The 22,928-nt window shown below is 39.8% G+C and overlaps 1 protein-coding gene across 2 annotated transcripts; it reads left to right on the top strand.

Moving 5' to 3' along the window:
* Positions 1 to 6,853: 6,853 nt before the first annotated feature.
* LOC135465571 (cysteine desulfurase-like) lies at positions 6,854 to 21,444 on the top strand. Of its 2 annotated transcripts, XM_064742823.1 has the most exons (14): positions 6,854 to 7,014; positions 9,543 to 9,652; positions 10,169 to 10,285; positions 10,470 to 10,607; positions 10,938 to 11,036; positions 11,864 to 11,957; positions 13,102 to 13,236; positions 14,656 to 14,813; positions 16,026 to 16,131; positions 16,435 to 16,516; positions 17,360 to 17,443; positions 18,578 to 18,667; positions 19,843 to 19,932; positions 21,279 to 21,436. In XM_064742823.1, exons 1-13 carry the CDS (start codon positions 6,906 to 6,908, stop codon positions 19,904 to 19,906), a joined length of 1,386 nt encoding a protein of 461 aa, XP_064598893.1. In that variant the 5' UTR covers positions 6,854 to 6,905; the 3' UTR covers positions 19,907 to 19,932; positions 21,279 to 21,436. The 2 variants fall into 2 exon arrangements, with proteins under 2 accessions (XP_064598893.1, XP_064598892.1); XM_064742822.1 differs by having other exon boundaries at positions 19,843 to 21,444.
* The last annotated feature ends 1,484 nt before the right edge of the window (positions 21,445 to 22,928 follow it).

The raw sequence follows: 22,928 nt of genomic DNA, 5'->3' as shown, positions 1-22,928 counted from the left end.
ATAATGGAACGACTACAGGCCTCAACACTTCATCGACGCAGCGCTGCGCCGTGACGCCTCTACCACGTGACCTGTCCATTGTTTTGGAAGATTACAGGCGGAACGTGACATCCCCAGCTGACTGACCCCAAAAGCATGACGGAAGGCCCTCCCCAGCAGTCTTTCTCACTCGGCCGTCCACTGCGTTGATGCAAACTCATTGTGCCAGTTCCGATGACCTGCGCCCAATAGAATCCTAAGCTACTTGTATAAGGAAATGACACCTTTTTTAACGATTTAAGTATGTCTACTCACTCTGAAGCAATGTAACAAATTTTAGTCAGATGCGATCGGTGGTTTCGAAAAAAAAAAAGAAAAATGGCCGTCAAACGACGTGATCTGGGAAAAGTCGCAAACATTTACTAAAAGTTAAGCCATGTGTTCAATATTGTTACCGTCGCTCAGTTTCTCTAGATATCGGAGTTCGAAATCAGAGCACGTAATAAAGACTCAGCAATTTAAATTTTATGTCCCGCCAGGATGATATATATATATATATATATATATATATATATATATATATATATATATATATATGCCTTGACGAAGTATCCCACTTAAAGTTTAAAAGGTGAACCTTTTTACATCCCTGATCTCGCATATCCGATATATCATAGCTCCAAGTAAGAAAAATCGCGCACATTTCAGAAATCGCAAGTGTCGCCATGTTATCAATTTTAATCTATCAAGAGGGAGTTTTTTCTGTAACCCGGGAACTTTGAACAATTCGTATAGCAAACGCAGTGAAAGATATTTATCGACCTTCGCTGGATTTAAAGGAAACCACCGATTGCCTCGATGGTACATCTTATCCTACATCTATATTTGTACAAAACCAAAAACGGTTTCCTTTCTCGTAGACTTTACAAGGGGGATAGTTTCAATTTTGACACTGTAAATTATCCTTACTTGGACTGCAGTATGCCCCTGTACCCACGGGTCCTGCATGTGGTGACAGTACACTTCTCGCATTGTAGCATTTATTAGATCCTGTGTGTTGTGTGACGATTTAAGTCAAGGTAACACGTTATTACAGCAAAAACTAGTCTGTCAAGGTTATTCCATCAAACGCCTTTTCACTCTAAGTTTCTTAAGTTTTACAATTCTCTTGTAAATAAATATGGATAGAGCGTCCAGAATCTTTGGCGCTTTGCTTGGTGATGTGTCAAATTCCGCTTAAATATCCATCGTGTTGCATTACATCGCCACAATGGATATATGAACAGCTGCAATCCAAGCGCAACTGAGATATATCATACATATATTTTTATGGACAATGTATATTGACCTACTAGCATGTTCGACTGCACGGTTTGATTACTGATTCACTAATTCGCCTGGAACAAAACTCGCGTCTTTCCAACATCGTTGAAAACTGACGACTGCTTCTCTTTCCATGATTCCGTCCTATTTTCACAATTCGCCTTGCGTTTATTGGTCTGGAACGTCCAGCTTGGTTGACGGTAGGTATACAAATGCCTTTTTCCGCGGACGTCATCTGAACTCTGATTTGTTATTAGCCATACGAACAGGGGATATGGGTGGCGCGACATCATATTTCTGGCTTCCCTAGCATGACGCCTCCCATGGCTTCCTATTACAAGAATTTCAGATTAAAAATGGATTTACATATTTACCAAGTTCGTCAGAGCGAAATTGCTGTGGCCGTTTATGTCTGTTTCAATCCCTTCCGAAATAAATGAGGTTAAATTATTTGTTGTCGTTTCCTTTATGCACTCAGTATTGAACCTTACACATACGTCTGTGTATATGGATAGGAATTTAACACAGTACTTGGGCACACCCAGAGCTGGATTAGGGCTTTTCTCACACTCACAAGCTTTTCTCACAAGATATGTGTGTAGGACCTAAACAAAAAGCTGCACACAATCATTGCCTTCACGTTTTAAGCACATGGTTGGCTAAACATGTAGTGAGAAATGGTGTTTAGGTTGAAATGTGGAGGCATTAAACATGTGGCGGGCAAAAAGTATTTTTTGTCTAGGAATCATAAACATGTTTACCCCAAAACACATGACAAGCTAAACGTATTTGGCACCTATGTACAAAGCAACTGCAAGCCTCCAAGCACTACCAGCTTCCACTCTTAACATACCATTATCTTATCATGTGTAAAAAGGTGCTTGGTTTGTTCTCCTGTTGAATTAATTGTCTTCAATCACACCAGTATTCAAGGAAGGCCTGTAAAAGTATGCAACATTTAACCATGCAATATAAAGCATTGAAGTAAATAACGTCAAAAACGAGTGTGAACCCCATTAGCGAAAATGACACTAAATTGTACCAAAAATCTCTCAAAACACTTACAACCATTCTACCTGAATAGTACACCACTATTGTACTCCAGCCGATGTCCAATGTTTTTGCTGTGGTTACTGTGTTCATATAATAACGCAATGATTAAGACAATAAGAAAATACGACATCAGACGACAAGCCTCGTTTCCAGTTAGATCACTTCTATATGGCGAGCATGCGTAAACAGAACGTGTAGGTACCTACGCACGTTTAGATTAAACATGTTCGGTTAGCAACTGAACTAAATTATAGCGTCGTAAAAATCGTCATATAGACATGTTTAGCTGTTATGTGTGTTCTTAAAATGTGCTTACTTTTCCGTGAAGCAATTCTACATGTTTAGGTAGATAAATGTTTAGATTTGTGTCATCTTTAGCTCGGATATGCTCATACAAATGCCCTCTTACCAATGAACAACGATTACGTGTTTACACCAATCATGTTTAGCAATTAAACGTCATGAAACAGATACATCGTGAATATTGCTAAATGCGCTTAGCACTTTGATACATTGTGTGACATGTCAAACCTTTTCAGGTGTCTCCGATGTGTGTTAATCCTCCACGCCACATTTTAGAGTATATCAGACATCTCTTTAAACCCTACATGTCGTAAAAAGTATTGTACATAATGGTTCAGACGTGCTCAAAAACTCCGGTATCTTACTAACTATCAAACAGAATGCCAGTGATCCTGCCATTAGGGTGTTTTCAGGAGTTGGTACTGGTTAAATGCACTACTCAGATGTGGACATGTATGTAGTTTTGTATTTATATGCCGCATTCTACTAGCCACATCCATTTGATAACCGCTTTTGTGAACTTTATTCAACACGTGTATATGGCCTACCGATACGGTGAATATATATCATGTCACAATTAAAGGAGAATACAACACTATAGGTCGAATGTATATGAGCATGAATAACGTAGGCCTATCCCAAATTCTGTTTAGAATTAGTAATCCGCGGCTGAGTTGGTTAGCGTGCCATGCAGCGCTGCACAATGCCCCAGGAGCCTCTCATCAATACGGTCGTTGGGAGTTTCCGCTGATGTCACGAGAACCCTGTTTTGCATTTTAGTCATCACGTGCGAAGGGTAGGCTACGAGACATCGTGTTTCCAGAATATGTCTAATGTGGCGTATCCCCTGGCATCGTGAGAATTCGATATTAATAGTTGACTTATACATCAAGGGTGTCAGAAAAATACAAGCGTATGATGTGTGGCTTCCTCTCCAGTCGTAATTGAGATGGTCTAGCAGCAACCTACGGATGGCCGTGGATTTCCCCCCCGGCTCGGCCCGGTTTCCTCCCACCATGACGATGGCCGTCGTCGTATAAATGAAATATTCGTGAGTACGGCGTAAAACACCAATCAAATAAATAAATAAATTTAATAGGCAGTGTTGTGTGTTAGACTTATATGCTGTACCTACACGCTGGTATATAATAAAGCCTAAGAGCCACGTTTGTTGTAGGTGAATATTGCAAATCCGTCACTGAATTAAGTCTGCCTTGATCTATACTCATATGCGTGTTACAGATTTTGTTAATCGTCTTGCCTGGAGAGATTGATGTAATTTCCAAGAACACTTAAATATGTTATATGAAAGAAACGGATAAACTAAATGGCGGTTGTACTCATAAAGTAATTATACAGATGAGCTTGTATGAATATTGAATCAAATGGGGGCGAAATTGTGATCTAACTGATCTGCACTCATAACAGTTTCTGGAGAAAATAAATCTAAACAGGTGTTAAGAATTATGAAACGAAAAATTGTTAATATAATACAACTTTACACCCAGACAATGCCTCGTTATCCAAGAGTACAATGTTTGAGAGATACAACGACAAATCGTGTTTAATTGTTTAGATATTATTTCATTAGGTATTAGATATCAGCACAAATTCCATTATCAGGTTTTGATTTCTCAATAATTTCACTGATATTTTCACCACATCAGAAATTAATGGAGGCCTGCGTCCACGGGCTTTATTAAACACATATTGGATTCCAACATTTTGGTGCCTGGTGATTTAATAACGACACCGGTTAAGATGGAGTGCGCAGCATGAAGAGGTATTTGCATGGGCGGTTTCAAGTTTGAAGTAACCTTTGATTAATAGCTTAATTTCAGCATGCCTGTATATATAATGTTTCTGTGATCTAATGGTATAGGGAAGCTCCAGTCTTCAAAGAACTGGCAGAGGTTTGATTATTTCTCAGGAGGTTGTATGGTTTGTGAACCGAAGTAGGAATAAGACTGAAGCAGTTTTATTTGCAGAAGGTTTTGACGAATGACTTAAACACGAGCAGTTATAAACCAAAACATGAACTAAATGAAATTGATCGCCAGATTTCACCTGTAGCGGTTTCCAACTACCACACAGCATGTACTTCAGTTCTGTAGTGCCACCTGTTTCTGAATAATTATGGCGTCGCCTGAGGCAATAAGTTTTTGGTGTTGAAATCAGGTTTATGGAGTTTAACACTACGAATTGGACTTATGTTAGTCACTGACTAAAGGCAGTTTTGGTAGCGAATATGAGTGATTTTACAGACAGCTGAATATAGACGACTGACGATTAAACTTTATGGAGTTTAACACTATGAATTAGATTTATATTAGTCACTGACCAAAGGCAATTTTGGTACCGAGTATGAGTGATTTTACAGACAGCTGAATATAGACGACTGACAAAATTTTAAAAAATAGACTACAGATGCTTTTAATGTAAGTTCTGCCCTCAGCCTCTACTCGGCAACGGGGCCTCCGTGGCTCAGTCGGTTAGCCCGCTAGCGCAGCGTAATCACCCAGGAGCCCCTCACCAATGCGGTCGCTGTGAGGTCAAGTCCAGCCTCATGCTGGCTTCCTCTCCGGCCGTAAGTGGGAAGGTCTGCCAGCAACCTGCGGATGGTCGTAGGTTTCCCCCGGGCTCTGCCTGGTTTCCACCCACCATAATGCTGGCCGCCGTCATATAAGTGAAATATTCTTGAGTACGGCGTAAAACACCAATCAAATAAATAAATAAATAAATCTTTTCGGCAGGACAGTTTTGAACTGGCATAAACGTGTATCTGAACGCATGTTGAAAAAGTACAAGTACATGCATATCTTCTTTGCTGTGGACAATGTTGACTTCAGTTGCAGAAGATCGACATGCTTTGTAGGAAGCACTCTCCACGGAAATCGGAGATGCAGATCTATGCCAGGAGATAGAGGTACAAACCTTGGGTTGTCAAAAACAAGTATTTATCATTCAGTGAATGAACTGCCTAGTACTCTCCATAATTGCTAGCGTATAAATCAGTCTAGTCTGATAACCATGCAAGAGTTATCTGTGACCAGAGTCGGTGCCTGGCTCCCATATTCTGCTGACAATCTTGGCCGAAACCTGGTCATCTCTTTGGGGATGGGTGTTTAGAAATCAATGAGCATAATTTTGTTAGGGCAAATAATTAGACCAATATTGTTCAGCGACTGGGAAACGGATTCTGGAAGGCAACAGTGTGAGAAGACTTTACTGAATAAAGGACTACTGTATAGAGGGTAGAACCAGGCATAGATGACTTCTGTGATAGCTGGTCACACGTAACTGGCGAAATTCGGCCCTTTGCCAGTTTACCTCAATTAAGGATATCTTCTCTGGAATATATCTAGTTCTATCCTTGTAGAGTAGCCAAAAGTTGTCTATTTCATTGGTCATACATAGGCCTACCAAGTTATAGATAAATATGAATCATACATGCAGGTATTTAATTAATCTGTTTGATTAAGAAATAAGTTTTGTTGATCTTTTTGTTATTCTTTGTTATATAGGCCTAGTAAATATTGAAGAAATGAAATTTTGTTATTTTTTTAATTTGTTCATTTTCAACTGCGTGAGCAACTTTATCTTACGAAGTAAAACCGATAATGTTATAGTGTGCTTCGCTTACATGTATACTTATAATAACAGAAGGATAGAGAAGGTCTAAGGATGATGTCTGGTCTGTACTTGTTATCTACAATTCCTGCCATATAAAAAAACTCTCCATAAGAACTCTATCTCTGTTTGACCATGGTGTGATATAGAGCAGATTCTGTTCTGTATAATTAGATTGAAAAAGCTCATCTATGATCACTGAACAATGTCTAATTTCCCTTTACCCTTTTGGTTTAACTAAAGTGATATAGCCATATGACATAGCTAGGCCTACTAACATATTTGCAGGCTTACAGACAGTGGAGGTGCACGGTGTCTATATGCCTGCATGAATGCGCAGTTCTACAGAAAAAAAATGCGATCAAAAATTAGTGAAGAAAAATGATGAAAACGAACCAAGATGCAACAATCAGGTGTCAGAGAACATCCAGTCAGTGCTGTTTGAAAGAAATTTCCTTGTACATGTACCGCAAAATTACATCAATTGAAGACAACAGCACCAGGTCCCGCGCAGGAACAGATTGCACTGCAGTTTGTACTGCTTGGTAACTCGCAGTGTGAGAGAGCTGTAGGGAAAGAGCAAGTGACATAAGTGGTCGAAAACTCGGTTAACCATTATGTTGCCCTCACTATCGAGGTCTTTGTTTAAGGCCTTAAAAGACGGGAAAACCGTAATAATCAGAAGTGTTCAGTCTAAATCTGCTGACAGAGCTGCTCAAGCATCAGGTAAACAGAATAAGATGACCGTTGTTGACATTTTACAACAACAACGCCCTCACATGTATGCTGGTTATATAAGTTGCGTTTTATGTACCATAATACCTCAGAGCATCGAGGTTTTTGTTAACTGGTCTGTTATGTTTTGTACATTTCTGATCAATATTCGTGTGCCCTGCTACCACAGTGCTATCTGTAGGCCTTATATAAATTATAGGCCTAGAGCTTGAAATGTTGAGAATTTTAAGGAATAGGGTTACATTTACTTTTTGTTTTCCACATGCATTCTGACGTAATTTTTTCCCCACGTACAAGTGCTTTTACTTATTTTTCATTGGTTAAAATTGAATGGGGAGATTTTACACTTTTTTGAAAGGATTTGCTTAACTTGTTGTGGAATGTTGTGGATTTGAACTTCCATCAGACAGCATGTCGAGCCCTTAGCCAGTTGCTTATGCCACTCCACCACTCAGGTTGATGTACTAGAACATGGTTTTCAGATGTTTTAAGACATATGAACATGGAAAGAGTTGAATGAGCATGTACATGTCATGTGTCACATGCCTTTGTCACATAAACATATGAAAGAGTCTCCTCCATAGTTGGCCAGCCTCATTCAGCAAAGCATAAATGAATTGACGTAAGTAATGACGTAGAAAGTTACATGTAAATATAACCCTAGTCTTTACAACAGCCGAATTGTTAGAGCCAAGGATCTCAGCTGTGATCTTTTAATATGGTGTTAGGCTTTGATCACAACCGAGGAGTCTTTGAGGTTAAAATATTGGTATTGAAGAAAAGCTTAGTGCAGAGGAACTGGGCAAAACTGCAATAAATTATGTTCCCCTAAACATTCTCTGTTACTTTGCCAGTTTTTCCCACATTATGTAACCTTTACGACCAGTAAACCCAGGATAATAGTAAACCCACAGTTGTAACTTACACTCACATACCATGTTGACAGTGTGATAAATGGAGTTGTTGTTCCCCCGTGCGTGTGTGGTTGACCTTCACAACGTCAGTGTGTTTTGAACAGCTGGCTGTCAGCTCTGACAGACAGAAAACAATGTGACAGCGAAGATGCGAATTTGCAGTTGACTGAAGTCTATGGAGCAGAATGACCGACCCCATAGTTTGTGCGAAATGTCAAATTAAGTTTGCAGTGAAGAAAAAAAGGGGCTTATCTTCAGCATCTGTTCCATTGTAAATTTCAAGGAAGGTCAACCACTGCTATACTTGCACGCTTAGCTGACCGAGATTTTAAAACCATGGCAGCACGTGGCAACCTGCTAAATATGAGCCTAGTTTTGACTTTGGCCAAGATTTACAGGAGAATGGTGTTGTAAAGGCAAGCAGTGATCGTGGCAAAATGTGCGTAAATATTTTAGGCTAGCTTTCAGAAAGACTGTGCTGAAACACGCATGCATTGGAATTGAACGAGAGGGTAGCTCTTTGTAAGTATTGCGCCGGTTCTGGTCCACATAGCTCTCGGGCTAAGGGTGGCCTGCGGTCCCCGCGTATCAGTATGTATGAGCCACCCTTAGATCGAATTCTCAGGCTGCAACACCACAGTAAATCGCCCATGCGTGCCTATGCCACATGCTACACATATAACTTTATAAAAAGGAAAGGTTGGATATGCCAGCCCGCCTTACTCAACCTCAGCTACGCTGACTGGACTTGAAATAAAGCATTCTGCTGCTAATTTTGACACACATCTCCTGTATTGGTGCTACCCAACACATTCTGTTGTTTGTGCACCCAGATTACGCTTATTTTTCCTGTTGAAAACACATTTTGGCCAGGCAGGGGGATTAGATCACTTGTAAATCACAGCGATTAACATCCCGCAGTGCACTTTGATTGGTAACAGCCATATACATGACCTTGAGGGATCAATAGGTCAGAATGTGTTGGGTGGCATCAATAGAGGCGATGTGTGTCGGAATTTGTGGCAGAATGCTTTCCACTCTATTTTGATATGTCATGGGACCTACCTGTGAGTTCTGAAATGTAACCATGTCCTGGCAATGAAAACATCCTGAAAACTATGATATTTTGATTGCCTGTCGTGGGCAACATTTTGGGCAACAAGAACATTAAAGAAACTGGTCTTGTGGATGTAGGTAAGTTGGGTGCCATAAGCAGGGAGCTTACTGAGACCAGTTCCATCAAGCTGGCATTTAGAAATGTATGGTGACTTGGGTGAGAGACAGGGATGGACAAGCTTGAAATAGGTGTCACGTAACCTGACATGATCAGAATCGATTTCTTATACTGTATTCCTGCACCAAATCTGTGTTGGTGAATGCGATATCCTTGGTGTGTCCAGTTATTGATGTGAGATACACGTAGTTTTCACCAACATTTTGCACCATGATCCGGTATAAAGGCAGATCCATAAACGTACTGAACATCATCATATTGTATCTGACTACATGTAAGCTGTTAATGCACTGCCTTAACCGCCATTGTCAATATTGGCAGCGAAAATTGTTCCCGCCTTAGCAATTTAGTTTTTGATATTTTTTTTTCAGTTGCCCTAAAGTCTGATGGAGTTGACAGAGTTGGAGATGCCCCTGCCCCTGGTGTGAAGGATGAAAGTTTCAGACCACTATATTTGGATGTGCAGGCCACAGCACCAATGGTACCAGTGGATCATGTCACAAATAAACTGTACCTTATACAACCAGCTAATCAAATCCACGTCATGCATCTCCTCTCCCTCCCACAACCACAATCTGGTCTTCACTAGTTAATGAATGGTGTGGGCTGTAAATGTTGAGCAGCTGTAAACATGGCTTATCCAAATATTTCTGTGTACTCAATTTGGGATGAATCACTTACCGGGTGTCCGATTATTGCGAATGTGCAAGTTTTCACAGTATAAATACTTGTACCCATGAAAGATGTTTTACCTAATGCACTTGTGACACTTCAAGGCTTGAGAGCATATAGAAGAATTAATACCTGGTATTGATAGGGTCAGTGGAAAATTCTTTTACTGCTTACTGTTTAATGGCATCACTAACTCAAATCAGATTTTGCATGTCAAAGGTCATAAATGGGTCTTACTAATAAATCCTTAAGAATCAGCTGCAAATTACTGCTTTGTTCAACAGATGACAACGATAAATAGACATGTTTGTGTTTTGGTTTGCAGGATCCTCGTGTTTTGGATGTCATGTTACCCTACATGACTTCTATGTATGGTAACCCTCACTCTCGCACACATGCTTATGGCTGGGAAAGTGAAGCTGCGATGGAAACAGCAAGAAAAGTAAGGGCTGTAGAGTAGGATTTTACATATATTACAACACTGTAAAAAGACTGGTACTTGTAAATGAACGGAGTTGTGGTTCAGTGCTGTGTTGCATAATGTTTAACTTTTTATTTTTTTTTTTTGACTTATCTTGTTTAAGGTGTGGATAGTTTTTGTTCATCAGTATGTTTTATTATTTCAGCAAGTAGCAGACTTGATAGGTGCTGACCCAAGAGAAATAATCTTCACAAGCGGTGCAACAGAGTCCAACAACATTGCAGTGAAAGGCGTGGCTAGATTTTATAAGAGCAAAAAGAAGCACGTCATCACAACTCAGACTGTGAGTGTTTGGTGTAACCCATCTGTAGCCTCACAGAATTTATCAGGAGTTCTCATTGGATTGTAGTTTTTATCTATCTGAATAATCAGTGAAGCTGTACTCGTGTTCTGCTGTACTAAAATCAGTTATGAATTTTTCTCTGACACCTTTCTTCTTTGTAAAACCAATAACGAAATTCCGATAGCCAACGAAAACAGAAGGCTGAATATATACACTACAATGTTCTTTTAAGTTAATACAACACAAATTTCTGGAAATTATGCTGGTCTTAATTACTTAGGACCAGTACAAGTGTTATTCAAGGATTTGTTTTCTCTATATACTTGGCAGGAACATAAATGTGTGTTAGATTCCTGTCGTGCACTGGAAGCAGAGGGCTTTGATGTTTCGTATTTACCTGTAAAGACAAATGGCATATTAGATCTTCAGGTGAGTCATTGTGTAAAAATGGGAACTGCATTCTATTGTGACTCTATGTTCAGTTTATATTCGTACAGATTTGTTCTTTTCAGCTCGTCTATGCAAAGAACAGATGCAGCTTGTGTCATTCCCAGATCTTTTGCGTTGGCGTCCAATAGCAATGAAAGGAATGTTAAGAGTGGTATATTAAAAAGTACCTAGTTCAGGTTTTGCACACATGTAGAGCATAGTGACACCAGAGTATGTTCTATTGTTGATGTGCTAAGTTCACATTTATTACCATAAATAAACAGAATTCACAACTTTAGTGTAGGGGTGTTGTATTTAAAAGTACTGTATGCATTCAACTCAGGGTTGCAAACATGTAGAGCACAGTAACAAGGAGAGACATGTTACATCCTTGATGTGCAGTTTGCGGAAAGATAACTGTAAAGTACAAAATTCAAAAGGTAAATGTTAGGTGTGGTATCTCAAGAAATACCGCATTTATTTATTTATTTATTTGATTGGTGTTTTACGCCGTACTCAAGAATATTTCACTTATACGACGGCGGCCAGCATTATGGTGGGAGGAATCACAGCGACAGCATTGGTGAGAGGCTTCTGGGTCATTACGCTGCACGCATTTATTGAGCTGAAGTTGTACATACACATAAAGCACAGTACACAACTTACTGATGTTCTGTGTGCATATTACCATGAATACCAGAAAATTTGTAACCTCTTTCTTGTACTTTTTGTACTGAGCTGAAGTTTTGCATTTCCTACAGGTTATCCCATTGGCACAGGTGTAGCACTGAATACTATTTCTCACAATTATGGGATGTATTTTTCAGGTTCTCCAGGATGCAATTCGTGAGGACACAGCGCTGGTGTCTGTGATGACAGTAAACAATGAGATAGGGGTCAGACAGCCTGTGGAGGATATAGGTAGCAGACATATATCACATCTATATCAATTAACACACAATTTAATTAATTTTTGGATGTAATGTAAAGTATAGTATGAAAGCTACAGGATAACTGTCCATAAAATAAGTTTAATGTGAATTTTGAGTTTGACCTCTTTTATCGCTAAAGGTCAAAAAACTTCTACTGTACCATGTGATCTCTCAGAAATGTTAGGCAACTATTTTGATTACATTAAGCATATCTAACATAAATGTCTGAAAAAAGTTTCACAAAATGTCATGAAGAATAAATGAATGATGGAGAAAAGTGAGCAGTTTTACGTTTGTGAACTTGAAGTATTTCCTGAAGGAAATTTTGACCTCTGGAATATGGTGAAACAAGTGACTAGTAAGTTACATCAAGAAAAGCTGACTAATATTTTTGAAAAGCCACATCACAGAGTAGGATTTGCTTTTATGCATTTGGAGGCAAAAGAGTTTGAACTTGAAACTTGCTTATTGTTGTCATATATTTGTAGGGAAATCAGTAGCGTTATGCTTTCATTAAGGTGGTTCAAGTCCAGCTCATGCTGGCTTCCTCTCCCTCCGTACGTGGGAAGGTCTGCCAGCAACATGTGGATGGTCATGGGTTCCCCCCGGGCTCTGCTCGGTTTCCTCCCACCATAATTCTCGCCACGGTAGTATAAGTGAAATATTCTTGAGTACGGCGTAAAACACCAATCAAATAAATAAATAAATAAATAAATCATTAAGGTGCCTAAATGAATAAGCCTGCAGGGTTGTTAAATAACCAAGTATTTAATTTTTCTTTGAACACAGAAACCTGGCTTTGTCAGATTTTGACACAAACACCCTATGACTGATTCTTGTGAAATTACTGATTGTTATAAAATTTTTGGAGACGAAAATGTGGTCAGTTTGATTCTGCTCTTGTGTTTAACAAGCCTATCATTGGTTTATCAAGACTTAAATATTAGGAATAAGATAGATCTGTAAGTATGGTAGCACTTGATGAAGTGTCTTTTGCTATGCTGTCATTTAGAGAGGATGAGTGATCAGGTTTTCTTGTGTAGGAAAGGTTTTAATAGCTGTCAGTCTACTGCTTTTAGTGATGTTTGGTTTGATGATGTTTGTCAGCATATGTAGACTGTTTTATTTTCCAGGCAAGCTGTGCAGAGAAAGGAAGGTATTCTTCCATACAGATGCAGCCCAGGCTGTTGGGAAAATTCCGTTGGACGTGCAGGATATGAAAATAGATCTCATGTCAATAAGTGGCCACAAAATATATGGCCCGAAAGGTGGGTTTTAAAAAATAGTTAAAGAATTCTCAAAACATTTCTGTCTTTCCTGGTAACGTCTCTGATGAAAATATTTCACTTGTCTTAATTACAGGTATTAATTCTCATTCTTCAATGTTCAGTCAAATTTAAGGCATACATTCAGATGTAATTCAGTGATATACAGGGTGGAGCAAAAGTCTGGACCCATGGGCAATTTATGATAAAACAATTTACAATAAGTGTTCAAAGTGACTTCCACCTTCCCCCGAACACTTTTTTACTCGGGAGGCACATGATCTTTGCACATTTCGAAGCATAGAGTTATTCCCTGTTAGGGTTTCAATTTCTCGTGTGATGTTATCTTTTAATGCTTGTAATGTTTTTGGTTTGTTAGCATGAAAAAAAAATTGTCTGTGGGTCCAGACTTCTCCTCAACCCTGTATATAAAGTCATTGATGGGTGGCAAGAGTATGCCCTTGCTCAAAGTGTGTCCTTCAACCACTTGGACTCTCCAGGTTTTTGGTTAGATTCTGGTCCAGGCACAGCTATTAATGTTTTCACTTTCATGGTGGCAGTATGCAGATTATAAAGGGGTGTAGACTCGAAGAGATGGTCTTACATGAACAGTCATCATTTGCCGCATATGACGATGGTAAACATGCTGATCTTAATACTCAGCAGAGGAAACTCTCTGTATTACATGTTACTTACTTGCCCAAGGTTGTAGGCTTAATATGAGTCCCCTAGTATCTTCCATCCGTGAAACTAACTGCTGTCATAAAAGTGAAATATTCTAGAATACCGTAATTCTTCAACCTTTTCAACTTACCTCTCCAACCAATATCTTGAAACATTCTGGGAGAACTATGGGGTGTAGATAAAAAATCTGAACACTGTTATGAAGCTTGCATCTTTAGTGACACAAACAAATCATTTCTGTGTCATTTTTGGGATAATTGTATGTATAAATTCTACTGAAAAAAGTGCATATTGGTCAAAAAGGTTGGAGATTGACAATATGTTAATAAATATCAAAAGGGGCCTCCGTGGCTCGGTTAGATCGCTAGCACAGGAGTCTCTCACCGATGCGGTCGCTGTGAGTTCAAGTCCAGCTCATGCTGGCTTCCTCTCCAGCCGTACGTGGGAAGGTCTGCCAGTAACCTGCGGATGGCGTTGGGTTTCCCCCGGGCTCTGCCCGATTTCCACCCACCATAATGGTGGCCGCTGTCGTATAAGTGAAATATTCTTGAGTACGGTATAAAACACCAATCAAATAAATAAATAAATAAGTAAATATCAAAATTCAGAATAGACAAGACCCGACTTGTTGACAAAAGCACAACCACTGTATTGAAATAAACAGAACTCTTCTCTGAAATTGAACCCTCCCAGTTGTTGCCAGTAACAGTAGTGTGTGATGTGTAATGTACCTGGCAGGTGTGGGAGCGTTATTTGTGCGTCGCCGGCCACGGGTGCGCGTGGAACCAATCCAGAGCGGTGGAGGTCAGGAGCGGGGCATGAGGAGTGGCACCGTGCCCACTCCCCTGGTGGTTGGGCTGGGCTATGCCTGTGAGCTGGCAGCGGAAGAAATGGAGGTAGTACTAACTTTCCTAAGGCACTCTTACATACCTTGGCTATTACTGTCATGATTGCTTAGGGAATACTGTAATCGTCAACCTTTTCAACCACCGAAACCCTTTTTTCAGTGGAATTTAAGCATTCCAGCATTATCAGAATGATGCTTAATTGATTCGTTTGTGTCACTAAATATGCAATTTTCATCAAACTGTGCAAATTAGTTTTCGACATGACATAGTTCTCTCAGAATTTTCCAATATATTGGTTGCAGAGGCAGTTGAAGAGGTTGAAGAATTAGGGTGGATGTAGGTACATGTACCAGGTCCTCTGTGGCTAAGTTGGTTAGCATGATAACACAGTGTAATGACCCAGAAGCCTCTCAGCAATGCTGTCGCTGTGAGTTCAAGTCCAGCTCATGCTGGCTTCCTCTCTGGCTGTCGTGGGTTTCCCTGGGCTCTCCCCAGTTTCCTCCCACTTTAATGCTGGCTGCCATCGTATAAGTGAAATAATCTTGAGTATGGCGTAAAACAGCAATCAAATAAATAAATAAATAAGGTACATGTACCATAATATTCAAATAATGTTTGGTGTGGTTAGCGGTATACTTTCAAAAGGAAGGTTGGACAGGTAATTTGTACATGTCTGTGAGTCTGACTGATTGTAGGGGACAGTGTAAGCGGCCGAAGGTAGGACTGTTTGCACACCTCTAAAAGAAAGATGTTTGGTTGACGACCACTTGTCTTTTCTCCACATACGAAAAAGTGTGATATGTCCCTGGTCTTAAAGAATGCCTAAAAAGTATCCTTACAAGGTTGTCAGAGGCGTATAAATGGTTTTAAAACGGCGTAAAATGGTTTTAAACTACAGTGTTCCAATGGCGCAAGTAGTCAGTCCACAAATGAAGTAGCCTTCAGTGGCTGTCAAAGCAACTATGTTGGGGTGTAAATATGCATAAAATTAGTAAGAAATATGAAATATGCCTAAAAAATGAAAACAAAAATGTCCAGTTTTTTTGACATATCTCTCTTCATTTTCCTTTAAACCACACTCTTCACTCTATAGTACCTTTTCAGGTATGCTGTAAAATTATTACTGTTATATTGAAAGCAAGATATCCAAATTTCTAAATTAAAGCAGCACACAGTTTTACTCCAGTTTATCATTAAATTACCATTTTAAAATTGGCTTTGTTACCAGATGCTAAACTGACAGGTGTATTTTCTTTACAGTATGATCACAAGAGAATCAACATGCTGTCAAAAAGACTGATTGACAGAATTACCTCCCAGGTACCAAATGTGATCAGGAATGGTGACCCCGATAAAACATATCCAGGTAAGATAATCTACAGAGAAATTTGACCAGGTAATGTAATGTACATTGAAAATATATCCATGGTGATGTTCCAAAGTGAAAACTGCAAAGCAGATGCAAGCTTCATATATACCTGTTACTGTGAGAAAGATTATCGATTATAAACTGTTAATGTCAAGGTGAATGAACCTTGTAATAGAAGTTGTTATTCATATTGGTCATGATGTTATGTTCTAGGTCACTGCATGTGGATGTGTCATTTATGGTAGGTTTTCGTGTTATGCAGTAACTATTGGTGCTTCCTTCTCTTCATGTTTCTTTCAGGCTGTGTCAATTTGTCTTTCGCTTTCGTTGAGGGCGAGAGTCTTCTCATGGCGCTGAAGGATGTGGCCTTGTCATCAGGAAGGTGAGTGAGATTCCTAGCCACTGGAGTTTAGCATGTCCTGTGGAGGTAGGTTCTGGCCATCCTAAATCATGTTTAATTCAACTCAAGTCTGAGGTAAGCTTTGTAAGACAAACCAAATCTCAAGACCAAGTAGATGTTGAAAGTTCAATATGTATGTATGTATGCTTGGGGTGTAACATCATAACATCTTAATTTTTTCATTCACGTGACGACGAAGAATCTTCTTGTGGCAGGACAAGTCCGTGTTGCCAAAGAGCTGCCATCACTAAAGTATCATGCTGAAGACACCAGACATGATACCCCATCCAGTCATATTATACTGACACCAACCAGTCCTGTTTCCTTGCTCTTACTTCTCAGCACTGAGTGCCAAGCAAGGCAGCAGCAAGCACCATTTTTAAAGTCTTTGGTATGACCCGACCCGGTTTGGTGCGGAGGCCTCCTTACTTCGAGGCAGATGCTGTAACCATTAGTTCAATATGCAGCATGCTAATTCCTCAATCTTTTCACATGTGAAAGAGCCACTTTCAGTGCAATTTATGTGCATTTTCAATTTGATTTTTGAGGCAAAACTACATTGGTTGGATTTTCCAATATCAGGGCTTGAAACAAAAAAGCATAATTTTTTCAGTCTATACAGAATAATGCCTTAAGAATATACTGAAATAAACACCTTGCAAACATGCGAAAAGGTTGAAGAATGACAGTAAGTATAGTTGTGCACAAATCAGAAGTCCAAATGAGATAGTTTGTGGTGTGTTTGTGCACAGATGAATCACTGTGGCATCCCTGGTGTATTACATGTAATATATCACACCATTGGTGGTGGTGTTGTTGTTGCAGTGCCTGTACATCAGCTTCACTGGAGCCCTCCTATGTACTCAGAGCTATTGGGGCAGATGAAGACTTGGCCCATTCTTCCATAAGGTAAATGGAGTCTGGATGTACCGCTAATGTCAAAAGGTCATTGGACTACTGGGTACTGTCCTACCTTACTTTGTGAGCAGTCAAGTGACATTGCTTTCCATTTACATGTAAAACAAATTGCCTTATCTTCTGGTAAAACAGAAAGGCATGTTTTGATACGCTTGGATATTCCTCGGAGAAAAAATGTCGAACACAGAGAAAGAAAAAAAGGTCATTGAGTCATGGTTTGGCTCAAATGTAAATGGGGGCCTTCGTGGCTCAGTTGGTTAGCATGCTAGTGCAGCGGAATGGCCCAGGAGTCTCTCACCAATGCAGTCGCTGTGAGTTCAAGTCCAGCTCATGCTGGTTTCCTGTCCAGCCGTACGTGGGAAGGTCTGTCAGCAACCTGCGGATGGTCGTGGGTTTCCCCTGGGCTCTGCCCGGTTTCGACCCACCATAATGCTGACTGCCTTCGTATAAGTGAAATATTCTTGAGTACGGCGTAAAACACAAAGCAAATAAATAAATAAAGAAATCAAATGTAAATGTGCTCTTGTGACCATGGGGTTCTTACTGATTGTGTTTTAGGAGAGTTATAAGATTTAATTGTAAATAGCAAGAGTTTGTTGACCAGGCAGTTCATTAAGTGAATCTTCCAAAAGAACATGTTAATTAGAAACAGGAAATATGAGAGTGAAAACACTCAAAACAAGAAAAAAAAGAAACAAGAACAAAGGCTTTTTAGACATTTTTCTAAAATAAGGAAAACCCACTTGCATTTCAAAAGTCACATTAAATATACTAGAGTTTTTATACAATAGCTTTTTAAAATCGTCATTAAATATAGTTTTTATCGAATAACATACAAAATTGCTTATAAATAAGCTTTGCCAGTAATGCCATCAAACAATTGATATACATTGGTTAGCTGTAACACCAAACACATTCTGGGACTTCATTCACGGAAAAAACTATTTTTGAAAAGATTATTCTGTTTAAACGTGTTCTGTTTAAAATCTGACAAGATAAAATTGCTGACTTTTTCACAGATAACAATTACGTGAATGAAAAATAAAAAGAATGTACATTAGATAAATCAATATGGTGAAATTACTGTTGAATTCTTGCTCATCTCCAAGTTTAATTTCACACCAGATTTGGGATTGGTCGATTTACAACCACAGAAGAAGTGGATTACACTGCAGACAAATGTGTTGAGCATGTCACAAAGTTGAGGGAAATGAGGTGAGTGATGTCATGGCACATGACACTGTATCTGACATCTTGGTTATGGGTAATTTGAATAGTCCAAAATAATCGGCCCGTATAGCACAGTTGGTAGAGCGTCCGCTTCGGGACCAGTAGATCCAGGATCAATCCTTGATCAAGTCACACCTAAGACTTTAAAAGAGGAAGTTGTAACTTCCTCGCTTGGCATTCAGCATGAAGAGGATAGTGCAACGACTGGTTGACCCGTATCAGTATAATGGCTCGGGCGGGGTGGGGCGGCTTACTTGCCTTCGGTAAGTCATCTCAGTGAAGCAGCACTAAATAAAAGAGCGGCGGAAATCCTTCCAGCAACAAGGAGGCACATTACACGTACATGCACCCTAATGATTCCTTCGTCGTCATATGACTGAAAAATTGTTGAGTGCAACGTTAAACCCCAAGCACTCACTCACTCAAAATAATCTTCTACCAATGTAACCATGGGTGTTTACACCAAAGGGATTTTTTACAATTTCCCATCATGGATTATTGTATTAAAGATAGAATGTATTGTACCTTCAATCAGCTATCGATCATGCGTCTTTCTGTGGAAGTGTTACTACTATAAGCCTTATCAATCAAGAAAAAAAAAAAACACCACAAATAAATAAGTTGTACTGAGGTCACATCAAGAATTAGTTAAGGATAACCTCAAGTATGAAGGCTGTAAGATATTAGGTTGGGTAAAAATCTGATGTCAGATTATTTTGCACCATGAAATGCATTTAAGACTTGCTTGATTTTGGATTAGGATGTGGAAAAACTTGGATATTGTTGAAAATATGGTTTAATATTATACCTAAAAACTACAAGGGGCCTCAGTGGCTCAGCTGGTTAGCGCACTAGCGCAGCGTAATGACCCAGAAGCCTCTCACCAGTGTGCTCGCTGTGAGTTCCAGTCCGGCTCATACTGGCTTCCTCTCCAGCCGTACGTGGGAAGGTCAGCAAGCAACCTGCATATGGTCGTGGGTTCCCCCCGGGCACTGCCCAGTTTCCTCTCACCATAATGCTGGCTGCCGTAGTATAAGTGAAATATTCTTGAGTACGGCGTAAAACACCAATCAAAGTAAAAATAAAAGATAACACTGGAGCACAATCCAGCGTGCAGATCTAGCTGTGTTAAACATGTGTGTACATATTCTGTGTTACAGCCCTCTGTGGGAAATGGTTCAGGAAGGAATTGACCTGAAGGACATCAAGTGGACTCAGCATTAGGGCTTATCTGTTCTCACTCATGAAAGGCAGGCATTTCCACATTGGCCCCCAACAGTTAACACTTCACAAGCTATCACATCTAATGAATATCGACTCGTCTGTGCAGTGGGATCACTGATCACCAAGCCTGCACTTGAAAATGAAATCAAGAAGACTCCCAAACTAATCGTCAAAGAGAAAAACATTTAATTGAAATGTTAACATTGTAATTGATATGCCACTTCATGATTCCTAATTGTACATTTGTATAGCGTCATTATGTGACTCCTTTGTGCACAGTTGGTGATCTAAACATGTGATAGACATTTTGGTGTAACAAAACTAATTTTTTTTCACATTTACAACAGTGTCAAAATATTTGTAATGGTAGCCTATAAGTAACATTTATCACATGATATTAATAACAAACAAAAATGTACTATAGGCCCATGTTGAGGACTGTAAGGATTTCTCTTTTTTCTGGAATTTGACTTTTGGGTGATTTACTTTGTAATAGACTCTGAGAGGCTGTGAGGCGTTTGAATGCAGCTTGCTGTTTCATATTGTCACATAAAAGGGCTGCACCTGACCAGTGCAAATGGAATCAGATTTTTGCTATTGTAGTTAGAATAGCCCAGCTAATTATCTTTCCCGAAATGTCAGCCTCATCTTTTGCAGATGTTACTATTCAAATCAGTAACAAAGTGCCTAAAATTTTCAGAGCAGGCCGCATTATAGCTTTTTCAGAAGTCAGAATCACTTTAACAGTATAAATATTTCAGGCATGAGTCTTATATTAATGAAAGGTAATAGTATAAGCTATTCTATATAAATATAGATAATATGATTTGAGTTGCTCATCAAACATCAAAGAACACACAGACTGTACAGGTGTGACAGTAGGCCGTGGCGCCATCCATTGTATTCAAATACATGCACAGTTGTGCTGACAGCTATGGGAGAAGAAAATAGTATTATCCCTGTGACTGAATATTCTCTGTACTCTGACTGAGAATGTACTGTGTAATTACCTTTGTGTATGAACTGTATTGTGAACCATCTATAATTTGGTGGAATTTTTATTGAACAAGATGTCCAGCTATATGACAGGATCCTGTGAGATTAAATGAGATCTAATGTAAATTTCAGAAACCGATTTTTACACTTAGTATAGCAGGATAATGAGTTGGTGGAAAACTGTATTTGTGATTGACTGTAACTGTCCTTGTAAATATAAGATCTGCTGTTAAGATCACTACTAACAGTTCTTAAAAGATGTTTTGTCTGCTCTGGAAGATGGAATCGATTTGTGTGTACTTTTGCCTGTTCTGTGCTTCTTACCAAGAAAATCAAAGGCACGTTTTATATGAAGCCTTTTTTTTCTTCTTTCCAGTCTCTGCAGATTACAGAAATTGGTTATTACACAAAATGAGGTGTTTGCTAAAATGAGGACTTCTTGTCACAGAAAGTATGCTGATAGCTGATACAGCAGTGACATCCCGGGGAATGTGTTTAAAATAAACATTGGAAAGAACTTTTTGTTATATGAGTTTTGCAGTTCAAATTTATTTTCAGATAAATGTTACATGTACATGTAGTTTACAGAGAAATTATGGATAGCTAATTAACTGTACATACTGCTTAGAAAAACCAAAGCTACCCCCAGTCGTAATCACCCAGGAGCTTTTACCAATACAGGTGCTGTGAGTTCAAATCCAGCCCATGCTTGGTTCCTCTCTGGCTGTTCGTATGAAGGATTGCCAGCAACCTATGGTTGGTCGTCGGTTTCCCCTGGGCTCTTCTCAGTTTCCTTCCACCATAATGCTGGTCTCCGTTGTATAAGTGAAATATTCTTGAGTTTGTGTGAAATACAAATCTAATAAATAGATACAACAACCTGTCAGTGACCAGATGTTTGGTGTTAGAAAGCCGTGTCAACAATTCAGGTGCATGCATGTCTAGCATTGCCTTGAGGGAGTTACATGGTACACTGATTGATTCATTTGATTAAATTTGGATTTAGAATTACAGTAAATGTCTAAACTACAGTTTAGGAATGGTAGGTTTGTGGCCTATTTGATTTGATTTGATTTGATTGGTGTTTTACGCCGTACTCAACAATATTTCACTTATACGACGGCGGCCAGCATTATGGTGGGAGGTAACCGGACAGAGCCCGGGAGAAACCCACAACCATCCGCAGGTTGAGCTGGACTTGAACTCACAGCGACCGCATTCCTAGGTCATTACGCTGCGCTAGCGCGCTAACCGACTGAGCCACGGAGGCCCCTTTTTGGCCTATTCATGACCCTGCAGTAGTTACAGTGGTGAACCAAGATGTTTGGATGGAACTGAAGCATGTGGCTTTATTATTAGACCAACGGAAAATTCCCATTTGCCTGGTTGTAGACAGTCCTTGATTAGATATGACAGGGGTACTAAACCAACCACACGGACTGTCCAAAACAGTGAAGACTGCACTAACTTACACAAACAAAAGTAACTGATCCACCCTTTTGGGGTTTGGACCACTGACATCAGTGTCTGAGACTGTAGTGGGGGTACTGGGGCAGTGAGGTTGTGTAGTGGGTGGTGCGGTGAGGTGGTGATGCTGTGCAGTGGGAGGTGGTGATGCTGTGTAGTGGGAGGTGAGGGTGTTGTGGGTGGTGAGGGTGTGTATAAAGTGTTGTGGATGGTGACTCAGTGTTGTGGGGTGGGGGCGAGGCAGTGTTGTGGGGGGGGGGGGATAAAGGCAGTGCAGTGGGTGGTGAGGCAGTGTAGTGGGTGGTGAGGCAGTGCAGTGGGTGGTGAAGCAGTGTATAAGTGTGTGGTGAAGCAGTGTATATTGGGTGGTGAAACAGTGTATATTGGGTGGTGAGGCAGTGTACAGGCTATAGGGGGTGGTAAGACAATGTAGTGAGGTGGTAAGGCAGTGGAGTGGGTGTTATATAATAATGGTTAATAACTTAATGAACTGAGGTACTACTGTTTTAAATTCTCCCAAATACATTTAAGATTTATCAGTCAGCAGAGCAACAAGAGG

The sequence above is a fragment of the Liolophura sinensis genome, chromosome 5, assembly GCF_032854445.1.
Source record: "Liolophura sinensis isolate JHLJ2023 chromosome 5, CUHK_Ljap_v2, whole genome shotgun sequence".
NCBI classification, from domain to species: domain Eukaryota; kingdom Metazoa; phylum Mollusca; class Polyplacophora; order Chitonida; family Chitonidae; genus Liolophura; species Liolophura sinensis.
Note: the sequence above shows the minus strand (reverse complement) of the source record. Positions and strands in the feature narration are given on the sequence as shown.